At 36.7% G+C, this 25,075-nt stretch overlaps 1 protein-coding gene across 2 annotated transcripts; it reads left to right on the top strand.

Annotated features, from left to right (window-relative positions):
* The first annotated feature begins 525 nt into the window (after positions 1-525).
* TBC1D12 (TBC1 domain family member 12) lies at positions 526-25,007 on the top strand. 2 transcript variants are annotated; one of them, XM_014309888.2, is made up of 12 exons: positions 526-658; positions 12,132-12,247; positions 13,949-14,031; positions 15,641-15,758; positions 16,095-16,201; positions 16,828-16,908; positions 18,444-18,538; positions 19,235-19,306; positions 21,169-21,297; positions 21,615-21,724; positions 22,849-23,107; positions 23,336-25,007. In XM_014309888.2, exons 2-12 carry the CDS (start codon positions 12,156-12,158, stop codon positions 23,402-23,404), a joined length of 1,215 nt encoding a protein of 404 aa, XP_014165363.1. In that variant the 5' UTR covers positions 526-658; positions 12,132-12,155; the 3' UTR covers positions 23,405-25,007. The 2 variants fall into 2 exon arrangements, with proteins under 2 accessions (XP_014165363.1, XP_030918803.1); XM_031062943.1 differs by lacking the exon at positions 526-658 and having other exon boundaries at positions 12,171-12,247; positions 13,932-14,031.
* Positions 25,008-25,075: the final 68 nt, after the last annotated feature.

Genomic DNA, 25,075 nt, shown 5'->3' with positions numbered 1-25,075 from the left:
TTGCTTTAGGCACTGATAAAGCTTGTCTGCCAAACTGAAGCTGTGTGATTGTTTCCTGGTTTTCTAGTCCATGCTATGAAAGTTGAAGCCGTGAAGACTGGTAGAAGTAATAATTCACCATTTAAAAAAAATCTCTTTAAGTTACAGGGTGTTTTTCAGCTGTAGTCATTTCAGTCTCCAAATAAATCAGGAAGAAACACTTAAAACAAGCCCCAAATAAAAGTTTGAGAATCTGTGGTGTGCTGTTTATATATAAGGAAGTGCTTGCTATTACTAGAAAAAGTTCTGATAAAGTGGTTTAGAGGTAAAGTTGAGTGTTAAATACAAATATTAGCATCAAAGCACCTGTAATGAAAGATGCTCCACTTCAAATTAATTACTTGAAAGCAAAATGCACTTTGCATTTGCTGAGCAGTAAATCTCTACAGTTCACCCAAGTGACCTGGTGGAGAAATTCAAGAAATGTAAATAGGCACAATATACTTTGTTTATATGCTTATAACAAACAAAACAAAATCCTTCCTCTCTTTTCAGAAACTTCTTCACTAAAAGGACGAAGGAACTCAAACCTGCTGTCCAAAGCGCTCCTGGTTGGAAGTTGTTTGGAAAAGTCCCACCTAGGGAAAACCTTCCAAAAGATTCCAAAATTATTCAGCAGGTGAGTAACCATCACACAATTCAAGGTAGGAAAATTGTAAAAATAACACAGGTACTGCATTTCTCTGCTGTTATATCCACATTGGTGTTATATGGCCGCAGGGTGCTCTGAGAACATTATTTTGGAGCTTTGTTTAAGTAATACTAGTTACTAAGGAATTTGAGTTTTATGATTATTTTGTACATACTTCAGTACATCTCAGTGCTTACAAAAAGCACTTCCAAAAAGGTGGTACAGGTTCAGAAAGCACTTAGGCTGTTTTTGTCAAGACATTAGAACTTGCATTAATTTCCCATAAAATTTTGTCTTATTTAACATGGTATGCTGCTCTATGACTCATTTTTCCATTGCCATCCTTGTCTGGAAGACTTCCTATGTAGGTGACCTGTGACAAATTGCTTAGAATTCTGAAATTAGTAATTGTCTTTAAAGTTTTAATCTCAATCAAGATACTTTGTTGCAAAATAATACTGTAAATTAAAGTTGGTTTTGAGCTACTGGAATTCTTCACAAAGACCCCTCTGATTTCCTTCCTTTATCACAAGGTTGCACTTCCATATAATTGTAACTGTGGAATCTGTCTTTGATAAAATAATACTTCTGATAAAATAATACTAAAATGTCAGTGTTCAAAGGGGAGCAATTGGTAATGTATCGTTATGGTAATGTTAGCATGCAAACCTGAAAGATTTGTTGACATAAGAAGTATAAATGTCCCCTGTGTTGGTTAAAACAGTAACTTGAATCTCTTGAGGGCTGCTTTCTCTGTCTCCTTTCTTAAATTCCAAATAAGCTGATGTGTTTGGCAGGTGTAAATGGCTGTGAATGAGGCAGTGTTCAGTTATCTCCTAGAAGAGGCTTTGTGCAAAGAGAGCGTTTTGGGAGCAACCAAAGTAAAAAATGAGAGGATCTTTTTGAAGGACTTTAATGCAATGTGACTTGTGACAATGGGTTGAAACTATGTGACCTTTAAAGATCCCTTCCAACTCAAATTATTCTGTGATTTGTAGTGTGAAGTAAACTGGATGCTTTTTCTATGTTTTCAAATACAGTTTTCTTATTTAAGTGGTTTTCCTCTTTGGGGGGAGAGAGCAAGCATTCTCGGTTTGGTTGCAGCAGGTGCATGCTGTTGGCGTTATGCTGTGAAAATACTGTGGTAAAATCCAGATGTCTCTTCCATTCTGAGAAATTGAGAATCTGCATAGTGTTAACTGTCATCTGCTTACTGTTTTCTAGTAATGAAGATATTTGTTCTGGAGATAATGTTATAATAGAACTTTTTGGGTTGGAAGGGAGTCCTGCACTCCCTGCTATGGGCAGACACCTTCCAGTAGACCAGGTTGCTCTAAGCCCTGTCCAACCTGACTTTGAACACTTTAAAGGATGGGGCATCCACATCTTTCCTGGGCAACCTGTTGAAGATGATGATCTGAAGAAATAGTCCTACTTTCTTATTCTGTTTTCCCTCAGTGATGGTGCTTGTTTTAAACAGTAGTGTTTCTATTTTTCAACTCCTCCAAAGTGTCAGAAAAGCAAATGTATTACAACAATGTATTTTCTTTAGCCGTGATTGAGTTGCTCCTAGTCATGTGGCTTGTGCTATAATGTTTTCCAGATTAGAGTCATTGTTGGATTTACATGATCCTGAGTGAAGTACCAGTAATAGCTAATAGTTTTAGCTTTCTATTTGGCTAAAGCATGCATGGTCTTTGTCTAAAGCCTCATGAGCTAAAATACTTTTATCAAAGGGGGAACCAGCTTGGCAGTGTGCTCTATACGCAATTAGAGCTACATACCTAAGGAAATTTGATTTTAAATTGTGAAATGACCCCAGTGTCTCCATAATTAGCATATGTCAAATGTCTTGCATGTGTATTTATGCCATGTGCATATGCCTTTGAAGAAAAGTTGATGGTTTCTTTTCTCAAAAAATGTTGGAATTTGCTAAGCTGGTGATGGGTTAGAATGAATGTAGGCACACTTGGTTCTTGAAGATCAGTGGGGAATAGCATCTTCACTTCAAATGGCTGACTGTAGTCTCTAGACTAATTCCTCACTAGGCTGGAGATGTGAGTGAAAAGAATATAAGGCCTTCAAGAAGTTGGCAGAAGTATGATTAAAGCTTAATGTGTTTTGTTCACATGCAATTCTGTGACTCTTTCAGGTTACTTCATAACCTACATGGAATGTCTCTCCAAACTTGCACTTTGACTTTCTAAATCAGAGTGGAGGGATCAGATATGATTGAAACAGAAACCTCACATTTCCCCCCAATTTTTTAGCTCTTTGTGGCCAGAACCATGGTTACTTCTTGTTAGCCAGCTTTTTAAAATGAACCTTAGGTGTAAGACTACAAGAAGATAGGAAAGCTGCCTGTGAGGGAGTTTATGGTAGTTTATTATTAGCCATAAATCTTGCCGCTCCTGAACATTATTTTTCATAGTTGGACATGGTCCTTTCACTTTACTGATGTCAGTGGCCAGCTTTGGGAGGGTGCAAATAAACCCTTGATTAAGGAAACTCAGTAATGAGTCAGCATCCTGCATGTAAAAGATGAGATCTTAAGAAGCCCGGTTGCAAGAAAAATTAACTCACAACAGGAAAAACTTTGCAATTAATAGGAGGAGGAAGTCTTTTGGATAAGGATAATACTTACATCAAAGTTTTATGGCAATATCATGAAGCAAGAAATACTTTCCTATTCGTAAAACTGAGAAAAATTGCATCATCGTAGATGTATAGCCAAAAGACTGGTGGGGCTTATGTGTCCCTTTTCCATCCTGGCTGAAGGAAACCTCCTTTGTTATTTGTGTTATGGTAAGGATGATGTAGTAAATTGCTGATCACATTTAAATGAATGCATGTGGCTCCCAGTCACTGTCTATCAAGTAGACACTGCTATATGACAACTTCACCTCCAGAGAAATCAGGTAGTGCTTGTATTATCTTGAATAACCTCCAAGAAAATCTGGGAACTTCATTGGGGATACTATTTCAGACATTTTTCAGATGACGATGCCAGCCAGCTGTGCCTTCAGAGACTGCCTAATGAACATGATTGTAAATAATTTCTTTGCAAGCCTCTTAGCCTGTGTGGAAGATGATGAATGTTGCCGTGGCACGGCAGCCTGCGGGGTTTGCGGCACTGTCCGTGCAGCTGCGCCGCCTCGGGCGCGATGCGCTCCCTCAAACTGGGTCAGAGGTTGGAAGTTCTTGGCAGCTGCAGCTCCCCACTCGCAGCTGCTGGCACGCTCAGCTCTCCTTGGATTTAGAGCTGCCCAAGCAGGATGTGATTGAGGCCAACTCTTTTGCTGGACATCTCCTTCCTCTGGGCTTCTTTCCTTCACTGTTTTTTTTTTGAAAAGGGAAAACAACTCCCCAGGACTGCAAATGTCAAATGCATTTGATGGTTTTAGGAAGTGTGCCTTTTTTCATGAATTGCAGCTAATAAAACTAGCTATTATAAGAAGCATGTTGTCATTAATGGTCAGTTTGGTAAATTCTTTTCAGTGTGTACAGAAATCTGCTTTAAATTATACTGTTGAAATACTTTAATGCAGAAGCATTTAAAGCAGAAACAGACTTGTGGGCTGATATATAACATTTTGGAATGTATTGACCGAAGTCCAGGTTGTGTTTAAAAATGCAAGCACAATTTCAGTTTTTCTGCTTACAATTAAAGAAAAGAGCTTTTAATCTATGATAAATTTTTTTCTGAATATCAAGTCATTAAGTTTATCTTGTTTTATTAAGGCAGGCTTGCATACTTTTTATTAATGTGTTTAAAGCAGTGTGGTGAGTTTTTCATAATATGCCTGAATTAAAGTAAACTCAAAATATACAATTACACATTGCAATATAAAAAACAAGAAAAACAGACCAAAATTGCTTTATCAGCAGTTTTAATAATGCTTCTCTTGGTGGCAGCCTTAAATGAAGTGGAAAAAAAACTTCTTTTCTACTTAAATCTGACACACCATTAAAACCTTGCAGTGATTTTAGCAATGACTGCTTGTTCAGAAGTGAAGCCATCTTTTCCAATAGCTGTCACCTTGTGTACAAAATTGAAGGTTTTAATCTTTGACAGTCCATTAAGTACTAGCTTTGACTGGGTCACTGTTGTACATCTAACCTCTGAAAATATGTTGGGGTGGCTCTGAAATATTTAGAAAAATGGAATACCTGAGGGCTAAAAAAAGTGTCTTCACTTGAATATTTTTCCAATGTTGTTATCTCCAGTCTGAGATCTAACGGAGAAATTGCAGTCATTGATTCGGCAGAATTCCCGTGGTCTCCCAGGGACAAGGGTTTTCAGAGGCTTCTCTTCAGAGGAACAGATGTGGTTTGAATCAGTTTTCATATGACTCAAACAATTTGGCTTGCAATATTAACTCTTCCCTCCAGTCTTGGTTGTTAGAGTTTAAAAGTGCACAAAGCTCTTAATGCTTATAAAATGTGTGTGTGTGTGTGTGTGCGTGTTTGTAAGCAAACCCAAGGACTGACTATCTCTGAGAAGTTGTTGAATGCTTTTTTACAGGAGTGGTTCTTAAGCAGATTGTTATTGAGAGGCCACATTGGCTCACCTTGCACTACTACTGGAGAAAGAAGAAAGGCAATACTTCTGCCTATTTGCCAGATACAGAGCAGAAATACATTGGTAACAAACTGCCTTGAAACAAGGACTGATAATAAATGGGGCTATTAGGTCTTGCAAGGAACCTGTAACACCTGAATAACAATTTGCCCTACCAGAAACAGTGAGAAGGCTGGGATGGTTTTCTTTGTAGATGCTGTAGCTGGTCAGATTCTCAAGAAATGTCCTGCATCATTCAATTATCACACGCGTAGTCAGTAAAATATCTATTCTAGAGGTAAAACCATAGACATTCCCAGTGTTTTAGATTTCTTCAGTGATTATCTTGTCAGTAAAATGGTAGTGAAACTGGCGGGACCTCAGAATGACCGGTGCTTTCTTTTGTTTTGCATAAAGGCCATAAAATACAGTTCAGCTCCTACTGCCAGGACGTCCCAAGTTGCTTTGACAAGGGAAACTTGTTAAGGAGAACTTCTTACGATGTCAGTGCTATGTTGGTGGCACAAATGCATCTTCAGGGGAGCACCTTACAAGGGGGGGATGGGATCAGTGTTTTGAAAATAATATGGAAGTATTGACTCTGCTGATGCGAATTCTTTTGACTGCTGTTTTTTTATAAAACAAAGTCTTTAAGAACAACTACAATGAGTATTGAAGCAACTGTTCTCTTACTAAGGCTTGAAAAAGAAAGCATGAGCATAGGTATGTGTTTTCATTTCTGTTCTGAAAGTTGCTGGATTTGGAGGAAACAAATAATATAAATCGAGGTAATAAAAATTATAGAACTTATTTTACTTTGATGTGGTGGGACATTATATTTTATTTTTTGGTCTTCTGGATTCTCTCTTTGTGGGATCCCTCTCCTTCTCTTGGGCCTTTGAATTTCTTTAGCCAAGCATGATCTGTAGGTTTTTTTCTTCTCTGAAAGAACTGAGCATTTGCAGGTTAAGCAGGCATGCTGCTGAGCTTGAGGTGCTGAGGAAGCTAAATCGTCATCTAGGCAGGCTATATTGAATTCCAGAAGGATAGGTTCAGATGGTAAATCTGCTGTTTTTCATGGACATTTATTTAAAGTGTGAGATTGTGGGGTTTTTTTGTTGGTTTTTTTAAATATAAATCTTATCCTTCCAAGGCTGCCATGGTACTTCAGTACGGAAAAGGAAAAATAGTATGGCAAGGGAGAAGAAAGCTGTTAAAATGGTTTCTATTATTCTGAACACTGCAGATATGTTCTGTTGAATTAATGATAAAAACCTTCTTTTCCTTTTTCCAGGCACTGTACTTCAAGGCTTAAAAGCAGTGGGCTTTGTTTGTCACCTCCCCTACACTCCATCTTTTAGCTTGGCTTATCTTTCCATTATAAAACCAATTTTGACTTTGGTTGGAAATGTGCAGAGCTGTGGTTGTACAGGGTCTCCTGTAGCTGGACTTACTTTTATACCTGATTGCCTTGCTGCTTGAGTGGTGCTGAGAATCTTATTTATAATGGAAGTGACTGTTGCTCAAAGCATTACAAATACATCCTTGTTATCACCAGCAAGGCTGAGGTATAGCCCACTTTTGAGCTTTCAGTTTAGAAATATCAATGATAACATGGCAGGGGACAATGTTTTGTTTTTCTTTTCTAACAGCATGTACCTTCCAAGGCTGTGGTTAGGTCAGTCTAATGTCTGTGAGTGGTGTGTGCTAGGGAGACACAGGATGTATCAGGAACTGCCTTTGTAGTGCATCTGAGAAGCACCATGGAAAAAAATCTCCCTTTGGGCAAAGGGGCTGATTACTGAAAATATAAAACATCAATTAAACCAGAAGAACAATCCAGTCTATGTCTGTACAGATCTTGCACAAGTGGGAAGTCTTTGAATATGTGTCTGTTTTGAGAGCTGGAAAAGGAAGAGGAACAGACACATCCATGTTTTTTCAAACATACAAGATAAATAGTCTACATGTGAATTTAAATTTTGGATTGCATATTGCTGTTTTGTAATGGTCTTTTCCTTTATTTATTCACTAAGGCTCTGCTTCTGTTTTTCTTATTAGGATGACAGTTCTGGCAGTCTTGCGTCAATATCTGCTCTCAGTCTATTAAACACAGGGGTATGAAATTTAATATATACTTTTTGTAGTCGTATTTGATGCCATGCATGGGACTGTGTAGCACTCATTAAAATAGTACAAACATCACATTTTCACAGTAGCATGAATATTTTATGGCACTAACCATCAACTCATTAAAAACCATTAGCAAAATAAACAAGTTTCACATGTGAATCTCACTAACAACTTGCAGTGATAGAGAATTACTGTTTATTGTTTATATTGCATGTTCTTGGGTAGCAAGAAATAGGTAATCATACAGCTTGATAGTAATTTGCTTTCTATGTTTGCTGTGCCTCATTGCTTAATGGTAAAAGTATTTGAAAGGCTAAATTTGTAATATTTTTTAACAACTTATTAAATTTGAAAATTTATATATTAGAATCTTTTCTGTCTCTGAGCCACACAAGCTATTAGCAGTGGCACTTCAGAACTCTAGATGCTTTTAATCACTATTCCCAATGTGAAATTGGAAAACTAGAAAAGCATAGCTATCAAAACTTTTGTTACATTTTACATTATCTCCTTGTGTGACTGGGATCCTTCTGAAATTATGCATGCCCATTACTTTGTACACTTTTTATGTAATTCTGCACTCTGTGTTAACATGAATAGTTCAGATTGGCTTTTTAGTTCTGTGGAACTGTGGAACAGAGCAGTCCCGTAACTGCTGGTTGATTCTGGTGCCTGTGGTTCACATTACATGGCCTGGCCACTCTCAGCATGTCTTTATTGGGCCCAGGGCCGGTGGCTTCTTGTAAACAAAAGATGAAGCTTGATGCACCTTATTAAATATCCAATTGAGGAAAAAATACAGCAAACAAAGAATTGAAAGTGAATGGCATTAACTTTGGAAGATTGACCTAGAAAGTCTTAAGTGTCTGTTTGGTTGTCCTTTTGTACTGTGTGAAGAAGTAGTATTTTCTTCTCCATCAATACATCTGTTCTTTCTATTTCACCTGCAAATTAGGCGAGAATGTAGTGTTCTGCCTGTCCTGACAGCATCTGGAATTCCTATTTCTGGGAAAATGTCTAGTTTATGACTCACAGGATTTTTAAGTGACATCTACTCTTGCTATAAACACTTCTTTGTTTATAATCACTTTACAGCCAGTGCTAGCTCAGCAATTTTAACATTTAACCTGGAGGCAACATGCATGCTGATGTAGGATTATTCATTAGCAGAAATTCTTCTTACATGGATGCACTCCTAGGTGATTCTATTAATGCTTCTATTCTTGGATGATCAGCCCTGATTCAAATGAAGGCCTATAATCTTTCTGATGATATATCTAGTTAGCTGCACAACATAATGAAAATAATCATATAGATGTTTCATACACCCATCTGCTCCAGTCATGTGTGTGTAGAAGGGAGAGAGGTTTAAAACCTTTTGCACAATATATGGCAATCCCCGTTCTGTTTCGTCAGCAGAAGTCACAGTTGATTGAATAAAAACTGTTTTAGGATCAGATTTAGCATTAGAGAGGAGAAAGCATATTAGAAGAAATTGTCATACACAGGATGTTTAATTGGAGTATTAGTATGCCTTAACATCTACTTTAAATAGAGGCAATCCTTAAGACAGGGGAAGCTTATTCAGTGTTGCATTCTTTAATTGCATAAATTCTCTATACATCAGATGCCTTTCTCCTCCAGCATACCTACAACATAATTGGATGTGTGGTGTTTTGTCTGTATAATTGGTACTGTGAGAACTTTCATAGTCCTTGTAAACAAAGGCTTTTATCACTCATTCCCGGAGTTCAGCTTTTGTTGTTGGATCATAAATGGATCAAACTTAATTCCAGATTCATATTGAATTTTATGGTTGGTATTTATTCCTTTGCAGCTGTATAGTTTGGGCTCTGTAGATGCAAGTTTGTCTTCTAACACTGAACCCCTGTGTTTCACACTTAGCTAAATACTTTATCCCCACAAGCATACCCTACTTCATGTCTACTAATGCTTTTGGAATGCTGCAGTGCAGCTGGTTTTCCTTTCTCTAAGGTCATTGGCTTAAGTATTGGAAGAGGGAGCTATGAGGAGTTACTTTTATGTTACACAGAGCAATCCAGTCCTGTTTAGAGGTATTGAAAATGATTCTCAATGGTCTGACTGCCCTTTATGGTACTAGAGCAGAAGGATGAATAAAACTTCAGACTTGCATGTTTTCCATGTAGATAACAAAAAGGTGCAAGCAATAAAGACCTCTGTGGGTTTCTTTACTTTTTTTTACTATTATTTTTTAGAATACCAGGGCATTCTTTTGGTGTTCTTTGTTGTGGTGGTAGGGGGTGGGGTTTTTTGGGTTTCTGGTTTTTGGGTGGGGTTTTTTGTTGTCTTAAGAAGAAACTATTTGAGATATCTTTATCTTCTTAAGCAAATGCAGTTTATAAGCAAAAGATGTTTTCCCAGCCTCAGTTACCTGTCTGTAGTTTAATAGGCTTATCTGTATCTGTGCAGGAATAAATACCAGAAATGCAAGTCCCTCCACATATTGAAGCACTCTTAAGTATATTGTCACAGTGCTTTTCAGGAAAAGCATGATTTTAGCTTCTTACTGAGTTAATTATTGGCAGTAGATAACAGGATGCTGTTCCAGACTTAGTAAGAAGATAACTTTTTATTAAAGCTGAAATTTGTTTAGGAAGTGTTCTGGAATTTTCAATAAATGACTGATGTGTTGCAATAAAGATTTTTTTAAAACAACCTTCTTGTGAAACCATACATGTGACACTTCCAAAATAATTGTTTTACATATACAGGTTTTACATAGTCTTAAATCTTAGCTGTCAACTGTTCTATCTGCTGGCTCATGCCCTGCATGTTAAACATTTGACAAGACATTTGACTTTAAATTGTATTTTTACTTTGTTGTGGGAGAAAATTAGCTCACATCTTTCAAAGGGAAGTTTTATGTCAGTTCAAGCTTTTTAGATTCTGCATCAACAGCACAGTGAAGGATATTGGATTCTTTACATGTAGTCATATAAAGTATTCCATAAAAAAATGGATACTTTATTTGCAGAAGTTCTATACACATTTGATGGTTGTGGGATCTAATCTTCAAATTAGTTTCCTAGAGCACAGGCTTCTTGAGGAAAAAGCATCTTGCCTTGGAAGGTTCTGATACTTTGGAATATATTTCAGTTTGAGGAGTGTGCAGCCATGACAGTTTGAGCCTGAGGCTATTTTGGTCTCTCTATTGACTCTTTCTGGTAACACTTATAGTTTTCCTTCTCTGCCCATGTGATCTCTTTTTAAAAAATCTAACTGTTCATGATGTGTACTTTCAGAAACACAGTTGGATGATGAGTTCTGCCTTTTGTTGAAGAATTGTTAATTTTTGTTTTTTTTCTTCCTCTCTTGCCTTGGAAATAGTGTTTCAGTTCTTAGCACAGGTGATAGCTGGAAGCACTAGCCTTGTTCACATATATTGCTTGTGTTAAAAAATGGCTTGAGTGGCTTCATTTCTGATAGACATCTTGCAGTGCTTTTTTTAATCTTTTTTTAGCTTCCCCCACCCCAACTTTTTTTTGCATACAAGTTAGATATGTAGAGATGTTGAAAAGGTTGCTAATGTTTGAGCTTCCTCACCTCTGACCAGTAAATGAACTTGATTTGGTGACTCATGTTACAAAGGAGAATATGGAAGTAAATCAGAACTTCTACCAAGAATCTGAGGGATGGCATTGCTATTGTGCTACAGCCTGGATGCTGATCTCTGTGTGTTATCACAGGATACATTTCTAATTTACAAATGTACTGAGTGTCCCGAGGTACACAACGTGACAGGAGTACTGATGTTGTTTCTATTTTTAAGTGGAATGAAATAATTTTAGGCTTGAGAGTATGTGTATTCATTCAAATGGTGAGCATTGATTTTTTTGATTTTGCTTATGTAAATTACAACAAAACTCTACCAATCCTGTGTCCAGTTGTTCAAGATACTTGTTTCAATGTGCTGACTGGTGTTGATGCATATTATTCCGTTAACTTGGCAGTAAATTTTTATTCACAGAGGAGAAAAAGAAGGGGATGTGAGATTTGACGTTTTCATCTGGCTCTGTTTAGCTTTTTTCTAAGGATTGTGTCATATTTTTGTTTTGTTGAGTTGCTGTTGTGGTCAAAGGATTAGAATTCTTTCTTCCTCAGAATCTAGTGTGTATTGGAGGCAGTTAAATATTTCTTTCTAAGTAGATTGCATGTTTTAACCTCAGCGGAAGGAAATTATATGGAACAGGCTTGTAATGATAAATACTGCTGTATTATCACTGAGTGTAGTGTAGGTGGTTCTGGTTTATGTGGGTGTGATGGTGTTGTTCAAGGCCTCAGGAATGTGAGGTGTACTGGATCTTAAGGGGGGCTGGAATCAAGAGGAAGAAATGGAAAGAGACACATGTTCTTGATTAGTGGTGGGTTTTTTTATGGTCAACTTCACATATTACTTAAATACACTTGTGCACTAGCTAGGCTGGGTAGATTATGCAGATTTCTTTACAACCTGGTCCTGGGATGCTCAGTTGAAATATTGAACTAGAATAGATCAAAGATTAAGTTGATACAAGCAACTGCTTTCTCATTCATCTTTACTGAGCAGTCCTGGAAAGCTGCACTGTTGCTATCAGCATTTTCAACTTGTAGTGTTTGCCACTTGCTGTCTTAAGTAATGTAAAAATATTTAATATGAAATTATTTATGCATTTAGTAATATCATGCTTACTAATTTGGAGCAATGCTGAAAGTTGAAATGTAATTTTTATCAATAATGTTGTTTAGGAATATGAAGCACGGACAGGAAGAATGTATAAACCTCCACCCCCATCAGCCAGACGTAAAAATATTGAGTTTGAACCACTTTCAACTACTGCTTTGATTCTGGAGGATCGACCAGCGTAAGTATGAGTGTGCTGTGCAACTGAAGGACTGAATTTTAGATACTTTTCTGATGAGCTAAAATTCACAAGTCTTATGTGAAAGAATCATATAATCTTGGATTATTCTGTCCCACATAATAGCCTAACAAACTTCCTAGAAGAGCCTTTAAGCCTATCACAGTCTGTATGAGGAATTCTTTCTCACTGTAATGGAGCCACCAGTCTGTAATCTACTGTGTCTCACAGCTGTCTGTGACCATGCTTTGGGCATCCTCAAATCTTCAGGAATTTTCTTGATTTATTTCTTCCCTGCTTTCTCAGTGTGCACTTCCTTCTCCCTTATCCTCCCTTCCCCTATTTTGGAAACTTAAAAACATTTTAGGCAGGTATAAGTGCAGCTGAAGGCAGGGAAACAGCAGTTGAAGATGTAACAAAACCCACATAAAGCAAAAATAAGAATGGTAATGAAAAATGGATAATAAATTGGTCAGTATTTTCAGATCTACAGTCTTCAGCAATTTGAAGGAAAGAGAAAGGACCTGCTGACTAAGAACATAAAGAAAACAAATGGAGCAATGTTTTCAAGTTGCACCATGGAAAAGCTTGTGATGGCACTGTTAAATGTTTGCTCTAATCACTTCCAATTAGGAAATGGAAAATAGACTATATTAGTGTTTCTTTGGATATTCTCTCTGGGTGTGTATAAACTCATTCCTTGCTAAGACAGAAATATTCTGAATGGAATTATGGATTACTATGAGTATTTGTTTTCATAAGTGCATTATTTCTTTTACTGTATAGTAGAGGATAAGATACACAACAACTGGATTGCTGATGTTTTTCTTTACTTTCATCGTATTACAATTCACAAGCCAGGATAAATATGCTTTTACAAATGACACTTGTTTCAACTTGGAGTACCATCCTAAGCATGTAGTGTGTTGCCACAGTCTAACCTTTGAAAATACATTCTACTCTCACTTTCATTGAAAATATTAATAAGTGATTTAGTCTGCTTATATGAGAGAGGAGACAGAAAACTTTTTAAATATTTAAATGACAAAACTGTTTTCTATGTATTTTGGACCAAAGTAGACTAGACATTAGGCAAGAGGCTGAGACCAAACCCTGTGTTCTGATTTGCTTTGATGTGAGTCTCCTTGGTCAAGAGGAAGTGTGTTTAGCAATTAGGGGATCATTATGCAGCCAAAAAACAAGCACATTTTTATCTGGTGAACTTTTAGACCAAGCTTCCTTAGCTTTAGCTCTAACATCAGTGGTGATCTACCCTTTCTTCCTTTGGCAAATTTACCTTCTTTTCTGAGAATTTTAAGGGGTTAACTACAACGAATAAAAACGTTTACCTTTTATTGAAAATACTTCTTCATAGATTTCATATGAACATATGATTGAAATACACATGGCCAGAAATGGATTGGAATAAATAACTGTATGGTATATCAGCATTTTCCTTTTGTCACTCACTTGAGCATCATTCCAGGTGTTCAACAAATTTAATAAGCTCACTTTGGGGAAAGCTCTAGGAGAACTAAAAAACAGGAGCAGCAAACATGTAGTAGTTCTCTACAGCTGTTACTGGAACACTGGCAGTATGGCAGCCCCAAAGCTCACCTTTGAGAGAAACCGAATTTGATCCTGTTGTGAAGTGGTCCAGAATGTCATTTGTGTGTATTGAATTCAGGAACAACTTGTTTTCAGAAATCTTCCTGCCAAATCAGTGGAGGAGGCTTTACGTCATCGACAGGAGTACGACGAGATGGTGGCAGAAGCAAAAAAACGAGGTATGTCAACTGCCAGCAATCACTGTAATTCCTCTCCACTCTGCTGCAAAAATAAAGCAAATCCTGGCTTGTAGGCAAGTGGGTACATTAAAGAACTTCTTGTTCCAATGTCTGGGTTATTCTCTGGTGCATAGGGGCATGCAGTTTAAAACAGAACTCAGTTATCAAATTGTTATTCTGCTATAATGAATGTAGCTAAGTTCAGAATGCAACTTAACCTTTCATTTACTTTTTAAGGAAAAACTTAATTTTTTAAAGATACTTGTGTAGTGTGGTCACCTATAAACTTTCTGGATACTTGGACTCTTTTTGCAAGCTATGTTGCTGCAGTTGCCACTACGAACCAAAGTATAATAAAGCTCACTGCTTTAAGATCTGATTTCCTAGGAATTTCACATCAATTTCAATGTGAAGAGAGATGAAAACTTTGGGGTTATTTTTCAATCAGTTGTACCTGTGTGAACCTTCTTATTCCCACTAGGCATGATTAATTTAAAGAACAGATCTGTAGCATCTGGTACTGTGTCAATCTATGAATAGTTGTTGAAAGGACTTTTGTAGTCTTGTGCCTAGTATTCAGGGAATAAGCTATTTTAAGAATCTGTGCTGCATGTTTTACTTGGGCTATTGTCAGAGATACAAGCTTCTGAACTGCTTGATCGTTTATGGATCCATGGCAGCTTACTTTGAAAGATGCAATAAGAAATCCACAGCATTTGACAATGCATTTCACTCTGCTCTTGTGATGTGTTTCTTGTAAGTTGTGATCTGTGGTCTGTGTTCTTTAATAACAGCATCTTGGGAGGTTGAACCATGTGTGGTGTTTTCATGTGTGTGCCCTGGTTTATTAACTGTTGCTACACACTCTAAGCTTCAGTAAAACCTTGATGAAACTGGTCAACCATCTCTGTTTACCAGGGAGGGCATGTTTACTCTCTTGATGTGACCAGTGCATGCTTAAATAGAAAATGGCTTGCAATTTCACAGTGGTTCTAAGTGATGTCAGGAGAGCATTGGTCTGTCCTTCTTTTAGCCTTTTTGATAAGAGGAATCTGCAAATGATCTTTTTCTAACAGAAGGCAGGACATTGTTCTCTTGTTCAGCATTGTGACTTTGTCTTAGGTCTTTAGGTCCTGTTTCCAGAAAAGAAAATACAGAACCTTTTTAGGTGGAAGCTTCATTAAAATTTGAATAGTTTTTAAATGGATGTGGAATTGCACTTTTAAATAATAAAATTATCCATAAATATTGCTGATTAGTCTAATGAGTGATTAAGGCTCAGATAAAATATGGTATGAAAATCATGAGTGGAAAAAGAGCGCTGATGATGTGCTTGCTTATTAGTTATCCTGTGTACTGCAGAAGAGAATTATCTGAGTTTTCTAGCCTGATTTTTGCTTGTCTAAATCACTGTACTTGAACAACTTAGCTTAAATTAAAAAATGTCCAGAGAAATACACCTACACCTGAGAAATCAACAGAAATAGTACATGCAACAGTAATTTACCCTCGATCTTTTAGACATCTAAATACTTGGGTAGTAGCTGAATAATTTACCTAGTAATTTGTATACACTAATACAGAATTATTAACATGTTATGCCTAACAGAAATTAAAGAAGCACATAAAAGGAAAAAAATAATGAGAGAGCGTTTCAAGCAAGAAGAGAATATCGCTAGTGCTATGGTGATTTGGGTCAATGAAATACTACCTAACTGGGAAGGCATGTAAGTAAAGTTCTGCTGTATAAATGAGGCAAGCGTGGCTTGTTTCTCCTCTGGAAACTGAGGACCCACATACCTTATTTTCCTTTTCTGTGTTGTCAAGAAGTCAGTTTTTGTTGCCATGATATAGTGTGAGGTCATTACAGAGCAACATGAAATGTGCTTTCTGGGAGCTGAATGTTTGGGGGTTTTTAATGGGGCTTTAGCATCAACAGAGATCTTTGAATATTGATTTGGTAAACCGTATGTTATTTTGCTTGTAAATTGCCCAGTGATTTTAGAAAACAAGATGTGCAATATGTGCCTTTTTTTTTTCTTCTCCCTGTTTCCATATATTAGGCGTGCTACCCGAAGAGTTCGAGAGCTGTGGTGGCAGGGATTGCCCCCAAGTGTACGTGGGAAGGTTTGGAGTCTAGCTGTGGGAAATGAATTAAACATCACTCCTGGTATGTTCCTAACAGATCACATGTTAATGCCAAATTGAATTGATTATTTTCAAAGAAAAATGTAAACTTTTGTTAAAAAAAAAAATCTATATCTATAAATCAGGGTATATTTCTTTCTGAAGAAATTTATTTTACAAGGCTAGGAACAATTGTGTTTTACAATTAGACATTGTAGCCTCATAAATTATGGAAACAAGGTTCAAAACCTGCTTGCAAAAACATTTAGTATTTTAAGAATTAAGGTAGTGCTTCCCCCCAGAAAACAATTTTTATGTTTAAAACTGAGAATTTGTAGCTTTGATTTCTTAACAGGGTGAAAAGGGGAATTGCTTTATTTTATAACTAATGATTGATGAATTGTAAGTATTTTATTCACAAAAATACAAATCTGAATTACGTAAGGCATGATCTCCCTGTCATAATTTGCATGTTCACAGCAGGAAGTACAATACAGTACACACTATAAAAACTGTGCATAGTGGTAACCATCTAATAGACTCTTCTCCTGCCCCCAGTGATGAAATCAAATAACCAGAGCCAAGAATGCTTAGCATGCTTTTGTCTTGGATGGGTGCTTTTCTTACTACTTCCTTTTTGGTTATTGGTTTTGTTTTGCTTTCTTGCAGAACTTTATGAAATCTTCTTGTCAAGAGCTAAGGAACGATGGAAAAGCTTCAGTGAGACAAGTACTGAGAATGACATAGAAGGTGAGATCTCCTGAGTGCTCAACAACCTCCTATTCACTTTTATAAACCCACAAAGTCTCTCAAGTTCCTCTGCAATTTCAGCATTAAGAATACTTGTTAAAAGTTCTCAAAGTCATTCCCTACTTAAATGTTAAAGATTTGCTGTCTTATAACAGGTCAGTGAGCAAAGGGCTTGGCAGTACTTACTGTATCAATAAAAGACAGATTAAAATATTGCATGTACTACTTTCAAATTAATGTTTCCTTTGAAGTATCAAGACTCAGGCTCTCATGAAAATATTAGATGAAATACAAAAAGAAAAAATAGAAAACTCAATTACAATACATGCTCTTGCTTAGCTCTTCGTAGATGGGTTCTCCTCAGTTAGTATCACTTCCATGATTTTGAGAAAGAAAAAAGAATATCCTCTATTTTTTGGTTCTGAAACTGAGAGGTGAAAAATACCAAACATGACACATTTCAGATCCCACTTGTATTTCCTTGCCTGCCCAGATGGCCTTTCCTTCCAGATCTATTAAGTGGGGATGTTAGCACTCTTTTGTCGAATGCAGTTTTTTCACTGGCATATTGCTGTCTCCTGTGGATGTTCTTTCTGTTAAAAATAGTATCAGTGATGTTTTTAATGTTGGATGTCTCCTTGTTATAAAGGTTAACTCCTTGTGCTGTTGACTGATAATTTTTAAAATGCTGCCCTGTGATAGTGTCTTTTCCATTACTCTAGTTGTTTGTGCTTGCCTCAGCCATTCCTGCCTAATTGCCTGTACTTTGACTGTAAATTATTTGGGTCTTCCTTAGGGATAGTCCTGTGACTCATCTGAAGGTTGTCTTGAGACAAACAATTTATAAAAAATTTGGTGTGTATATGACTGTAAATATGCTTATCCTTGGAAAACATGTTTGCAATGCCCCTTGGTCTGTGGAGTGGTGGTTTGCTTGTTCTTTTGTTGTGGGGGGTGTGGACTGTCTTTGGGGGAAAGCTTAGGTAATCTATTTTTTGGAGAGGTAATAGTTCTAGATGGGAATGAAGGGAGAAGGAGCTGTTTTAATTGTGCAAGATGTCCTGGGAAATGGTGTAAAAAGGGAAAACTGAAGAGTGATAGAATTTTCATCTCTGAAAAGCAAGCAAGCTGACAGTGGTTATTACTAATCTTTGGTAGCAAAGTCTGGAAGACCAACTATGATAGTTTTAGGAAGACGGGAATGGAATGCTGCTTTCCAAGCTTCAGCTGAGCAGGTTCTGTTTACCTGTTCATCAAATTGTCATCTTTGCTTTCCAGTTGGAAATCTTGTCTGATTTAAGCCCTCTGAAAGAGCTTTTCCCCCAAGTCTTTTACCTGTATTTTTTCCCACATTTTCACTAGTGTTTTTATCATGCTGCTGTGGAGACGATTGGACAGAGATAATTCAAGGGCTAGCAGATTTTCTTCTGGAAGTTTTTGGATGAATGCTGCCTTCCTTGTCTTTATGTGCCTACAGGAGTTTTGTTCTGAAGTTTGTAGAATTTATCTTTAATAAGTGTTGGTTTTGCTTGCAGATGCAGGTGCATCTGTTGCTGATCGTGAGGCCAGTCTGGAGCTAATTAAGTTGGATATATCACGCACATTTCCATCCCTGTATATTTTCCAGAAGGTGAGATGCCTTTAACTTTCGTTATGACAGTTTTAAAATTCTGAATAGTTAAACAAGAAACATAACTGGCCAAATATGGAAGAGTTTTTAGAAGTTGTTTGGACTTCTTAAATATTCTTAAATGAGAATAAAATAGAGACACTTAGTGACGGACTATGAGGTTTTTTTTCTCCTTGAAACTGTATGAGATTCCTGTTAATGAGATTCCTATTAATTAATTGATTTCTATTAATTATGAAAATACAGGCAGAAATGAGAGTATTCTCACTGCTACAGAAATCTTGATGCATTCTGGTACACCTTTTCAGGCTTTATGATTTTTATATAGCTATAATATGTGCATACATGTATATAAAATAAGATGCAATATCATTATACAGTAACTTGCACTACGAAGAATTAAACTATCCACTGTTTCTGAAAAGGAAAGTCCAACCTTGGATCTGTACCAGATATCCTCATTTTCTGTTATGTACTGGTTTCTGCTGAATTATTTCACGGGATTATTGTTACTTTTCTTTTAACATCTCAAAAGCATTTGTGGTAATGCTTGGAGCAAAAGATGGTATTACTCTGGATATGAATAAAGCAACAATTCACTGGCTCATTTGCATCTTAAAATATCAGCTTGCTCCTTTCCTGTATTTTTTTAAAAATAATTATTTATTTTCTCCTTCTACTCTCTCCTCTTATTAGGGTGGTCCTTATCATGATCTCCTTCATAGTGTTTTGGGAGCATATACATGTTACAGACCAGATGTGGGATATGTAAGTATTTGCTGTAAAATGTTTCTAACGTGACAAATAAGCTTAAGATGTCATGTATTAAAGTATATTGAATAAATAGATGTTCTAAACATTATGCTACAAGCATAATACTAATTTATTATGCTTTAATAATTAAACTTTGGCAGTTATTTCATAGCAGTCACAATTATGGTAGTCCTTAGAGACAATTAAATAGCTGAAAATATACTGAATGTCAGTGTTCAGTATCTGGATTGCATGGAAAATTTTAAATGGGTGTGTTCATAAGACATTATAGTTCTGACAGAGTATCCACAGGAAAAAAACCCATAAGGTGCTAGTGGACTTCCAGTTAGCATCTCACTTGTTCTGTCTTTTTCTTCCCCTGTTGCCATTTCCACAGTGATACTCCCTGCTTCACTACCGCACGTCCTAAAATCCAGAAATTCCTTCTTAGTGTCTTGCTGACACAGAATAATCACTCCCTCTGAGTTCAGTGAAGATTAGACTGTTTTCAGCAAACATTACTGTGTTTAAAGACAAGCAAAGAAAAAACCCATTAAAAAAAATGTCAAAAACCCCTGAACAAACTAATTAAACCTACCATCTCTCTGAATGGTGTTGGCTTACAGAAGCATTTAAATAATGAACAGTAATGAAGAAAAGGGTTTTGTTTTACTTTGTTCCTGGGGGTATCTAGGAACATCTTTCACAAGCTCTAATGCTTCAGGCTCAAAAACACTTGAAAAGTTTTAAGTCTCATCCATGTAACAAAGCATTATTTGGCACAGGGTGTGTCTTCCTCTCTAAATCAGATATGCTTGGGACTCTGCATAAATAACTAGTCGGTTTTTCATGTTCAAATGTTTTTAGGCCTGAATTCTGTCATCTGTGACCTCATTTTTGGAGACTCTCCCATATTTTTCAAGTGGGATTACAAACTCTGCAGGTTCTGAGACTGCTTGTTCCCAGGGTGGAGTTTCAAAAGGCAAATAAGTAATTTTTCGTGGATAAGTCTTCTCTTTTCCATTAGAAGTATAGCTAGTCTTGATATTTCTTATCACATTTTTTAAATGTTAATATGGCAGTAAATGTAATGAAATCTTATTTCCACACCTATTTATCCCCAAGAAATGGGAAGCTGATTGTCTGTTTCTGGTGCATATCAACTCTTTTCCCTAGTTGGTTAAAATGCTGACTGCATGGGTTTTTTTTTTAATGAGATCAGGCAGCATGAATGTTTAGAGACAGTGGAATAAAGATGATTGCAATTGAAATTGGTAAAATTATTGTTAGCATAATGGGTATTCAGATCATCACTTAACTACAAGAATCACGCTCTTTACTTTTATTGCAGGCTAAAGTGTTTTTGGGAGAGTAATGGTGGAAAAATGTAAACTTGCACTGCACCTAACCACCTAGAAGTAATTTTATATATGTGAAAAATTATGGTTTGGCAAGTGGAAAGGCATGTATTGACTGTTCTGAAACAGAATTTTGTCTCAGTTCCAATGTATCTGTCTGGGTCTAAACTGTCCCATATGTGAAGTTTTTCTCCATGACTGCTTTTCCCATAGTTTAACAATGAACTTGAGGCCAGGTTTTGTTTCTCATGAGCTCTGCATTCACTCTGTGTGGTTTTAACTTTCTTGTATTTCAAGTCCTGAGGACTTGTGATCATGAGACCTCCCAGAGTGCCTGAACTGCAGGAATCAAATTGATTGCATGCATAAAAATAATTTATCCACGTTGTTTCTATTCATCTGGAAATGTTACGCAATGGTACTTGATAAATTGCAAACTGTAAATATTTCCATTTCCAAAGATGTAAGATCTACTGAACCTACTCACCTTTATTTGCCCGATGCTTTTCCCACTTGAAGGTACAAGGGATGTCCTTCATTGCTGCTGTGCTCATTCTCAATCTGGAAGAGGCAGATGCTTTCATTGCCTTTGCTAACCTTCTAAACAAGCCATGCCAGCTGGCCTTTTTCCGTGTGGATCACAGCATGGTATGCACAGAGTTTTCTGGTTTTGGACCTTAACGTTCTTTTGACTTGAAGCTTAGTTGTTTTATTGATGACTTCTTGTTGTCCTATTGAATAATGGAGAACTTTAACCTGTGATTATAAAACTGAGAATACCAGGTACTAATCCATAGAACTCATTCTCATATTTTGATTTCTCCTCTAGAAACATTTAATCATTTTACTTATCCTAAGGAGTCACATTGTGCTGTGTTGACATCAGTTCTTGGTGGGGTTTGTGTTGGTTTACAACCAAACATTCTTTTGATGACTGCTTATCATGTGCTTTACTATCCCTACAGATGCTGAAATACTTTGCAGCCTTTGAAGTATTTTTTGAAGAAAACCTTCCTAAATTGTTTCTTCATTTCAAATCATACAGTCTTACTCCAGACATATATTTGATAGACTGGTGAGTTCATAGAACATAGAAAACCTAACCTTAGAACTGTTGGAACACTTTCTACTTTGCTATAGGTCTTTCAACACTGGAATAAAGCATAAAAAAGGCATTCAGTAGGTCTTGTGAAATCATGATGAACTGTTTTGTGTAACTGCAGTTCCTCTGGCAGGCTTCAAGCTTTGTTAAAAGAGATGTATTCAGTTACAAAATGAGACAAAAAATGAGGAGTTCTGTGTGTTCACTTTCTTGTTGCTGCAGTTATGTGACATAAGTAGGGGAGAGGAGGCTACTACACCATAGCAGTATGGTGTACTGTGATTCTAGTGACTTGGTGAAATTAGCATAGTCAGCTACTGAAGGAAACATAAATGTAGGAATAGAGACTTTAAAGCAGAGGGAGGATGAAATTTAAGACCTGGTTTGAAAAGGGATAAGCTTGAAAATGCAGTGAACAATTTGAAGTAAGGAATGTTCTAAAGCAGAGAGTAGCAAGCTCTGTGTGTGTCTGTAATGGAAGGTAGTAATCCAGGCACCCTTGAAGTGTGATAGTGCTGTCAAAACCAGAATATTTATTTGTGTGCATAAGGATGAGCTTCATCTAGAATTACTATCAGATTTTAAAATGAAAAATTCGAAAATGTATCACAGAAATGTAGCTATTGATTTATCATTAGTATCCCATTGGTGGGATGCAGCCCTCTATTGAGATTAGTTGTGGCTTTAGATTTAGTTTAGGAAACAAATGATGAACAGAGCTGTTAAACTGTATGGCTTAAATGGGAAAGGTTAAGTCACACAGTTGTAATCTTTGTTGCTCAAGTTCTTACGTGTGTATTACACTGTTTGACAATGAAGAGATTTGTCACTTTCCTAGCCAGAGCTTTCTAAAGAAGATGGCATTGAAATGGAGGATTTCCTGTGGCATCAAAAGAGATGGGTTTCAGAGTACAAGTTCTGACTTTAAGAACTGGACACTTGTGGATCACTGAAATAGGGGGGGGAAAAAGTGTATAAAATAACTTGTCATCTGCTTGCTTTGAACTAATTTAACTGAGATTTAAAGATGATGTCTTTTCATTTCTCTGAAATAAGTTATAACTCTTCCTTTTTGTTTGTTTTTGACTCATTTGTAGGATTTTTACACTCTACAGCAAGTCATTACCACTTGATCTGGCCTGTCGTGTCTGGGATGTTTTCTGTAGAGATGGAGAAGAATTTTTGTTTAGGACAGGATTAGGAATCCTTCGGTTATATGAAGATATTCTCCTACAGATGGACTTTATTCATATAGCACAGTTTCTAACAAAACTTCCAGAAGATATTACATCAGAAAAGCTTTTTAGTTGTATTGCAGCTATTCAGATGCAGAATAGTAACAAAAAATGGGCACAGGTGAGTTTCTTGCAGATAGATATCAAATCTGACATGTCAGCACATGAATATATGGGGCACCTCTCTTCATGATTATTTAAGCTGCTTGTCTGACTCCTGAGCAGTGGGCACTTCCTTCCTAGTGTCTCATTCTAGAAATTAATCTCCATGCTAATATTGTGGCAGTTAATATTGATATTATCATAACACTGGCAGCCTTCATGTTCATTAAATGATTTTCTTTTCCAGGTGTTTGCCTCACTGATGAAGGACAACAAAGAAGGGGACAAGAACCATAGCCCAGCACCAAAAAGCTAATGTTGGCGTCCATTGGAAATGTGGAAAACCACTGGATGACAAAGAAGTCTTCACGTCACTTCTCTGTGGGAAAAGCACTATAGAAAATGTGAAAACGAGATGGAAAAAAGACACAGCTCTCAGTGGAGTAACGAACTGATGAAATCTTCACCCTTTTGCCAGTATTAGTTTTTGCCATGGGCAGATCTGATTTCACACAGCATACTAAAACCTATGAAACTGAGAAGCGGGGAGTTCATATTTAATACTTTAAAAGAATCAGCGCAATGCAATAAACATTTGTAATAACTTCTGTTGGTACTTTAAGCAAATTTTTGAGGCATAACTGTTTTTAAAAATACCACAAAGGCACTTTTTGGAGGGGATGAGGGAAATGCTAAATCTTAAGGCCCCAAAACTGCTATCCAAACCAAATGCTTTGGTACAAACATTACCTCCAAAATTAACAATTTGCAAGTATTGAGGACCAAATAAAACGGTTTGGTATGTTTATGTGCAAGGTGGTTAAGATTTGGGAAGGGGTATTGTCTTATTTACTTGTTTGGGTTTTTTTTAAGTTGCAGCTTCATTCTTCAGTCTGGGCAAATGTAATTAACTCAGGAACTGTAGACATATTGTGCCCAAACCTAGAGCAAAAATAATCTGAATTTTAAACAGTGATAAGAATAGGGCTGCTATTTTCACTGTACAGCTTTCAAAGCAAGTGGTGTTTAAGCATTTGTTTTGGTGTATTGATTGTGGAGTAAATGGAGTGGGTATTCTGTGAAAGGGTTTTGCCACCAGAAGTTTTATATTGTCGAGCCATTTCCAACTAAAAATTACTTGTATGTAATGGTGAACACTAGAAAATGACAAGGCTATCTAAAGGCTTTTGTGTTCTCAAAGAAGCAGCCACTTTTAACACTTGGAAATAATGCAGACACAGAATTGTTTTTGAAACTGTCTTTTTATTAGTGTGCAATACTGAAATCCAAAAAGCATCTGTTAAGTGATAATTCTCTAACATCTTTTAACTGTGAGACATAAGGTCATGCTGTATGTGTCACAGCATATATTTTCAAACATTTCCTGTTCTTGAAGATGCTGTACAACAACCTGTGGTTGTAGGGGACAGAAATTTAAAATGGATAGCACTGCAGGTGAGGAACACTTGCACTCTCTTGATCCATTTTTTGCTAATATTTAATGTAAATAAATTCCTTATATGTGGGTTTTTGTAACTGGTCCCTCTGGAAATCAAGTAAAAATTACCATTATGTATTTTTAAGTGCAGGAGGCTTCCAGTTGTCTGGTGTTTTAAAAGCAGAGTCTGCATAATCGGGGTAAAGATTTAGTGTGGTGTAATTTGCGTTGCTATCTGGTTTAAAATCTACATATATGCTACTCATAACATTACAATTTGAAATGTAAATGTCCGATTTTTCTTAACTTATGTATTCACTACTTTAATTGGATCCAATTTGTCTTATATTTTTGTGTTATCTTGTACAGTTTTCTTACTTTTCAACTATAAATCTGTATATAACTGTAAATAGAAGGCTCAAGCCTTCCTTTAAGACCACTAGTACCAATCCTGTGTAAATAAAACTTACATTAGCTTCGGCCCGTGCTTCTTTCCCGTTGCCGCGGCGCTGCCGCCGCCCAGGCCGCTCCTGTGGGCGGCGCTGGGCC

The sequence above is a fragment of the Geospiza fortis genome, unplaced genomic scaffold (assembly GCF_000277835.1).
Source record: "Geospiza fortis unplaced genomic scaffold, GeoFor_1.0 scaffold130, whole genome shotgun sequence".
NCBI lineage: Eukaryota > Metazoa > Chordata > Aves > Passeriformes > Thraupidae > Geospiza > Geospiza fortis.
This window is presented reverse-complemented; position numbering and strand designations above follow the sequence as displayed.

What these genes read in the sequence shown, in the direction of transcription:
- TBC1D12 (XM_014309888.2), top strand. Translation starts at nt 12,156, where the DNA reads ATGTATAAACCTCCACCCCCATCAGCCAGACGTAAAAATATTGAGTTT. An exon ending in GGCAGAAGCAAAAAAACGAG is followed by an intron (nt 14,032 to 15,640) that starts GTATGTCAACTG and finishes TATGCCTAACAG; the next exon opens with AAATTAAAGAAGCACATAAA. An exon ending in GTAACAAAAAATGGGCACAG is followed by an intron (nt 23,108 to 23,335) that starts GTGAGTTTCTTG and finishes TTTCTTTTCCAG; the next exon opens with GTGTTTGCCTCACTGATGAA.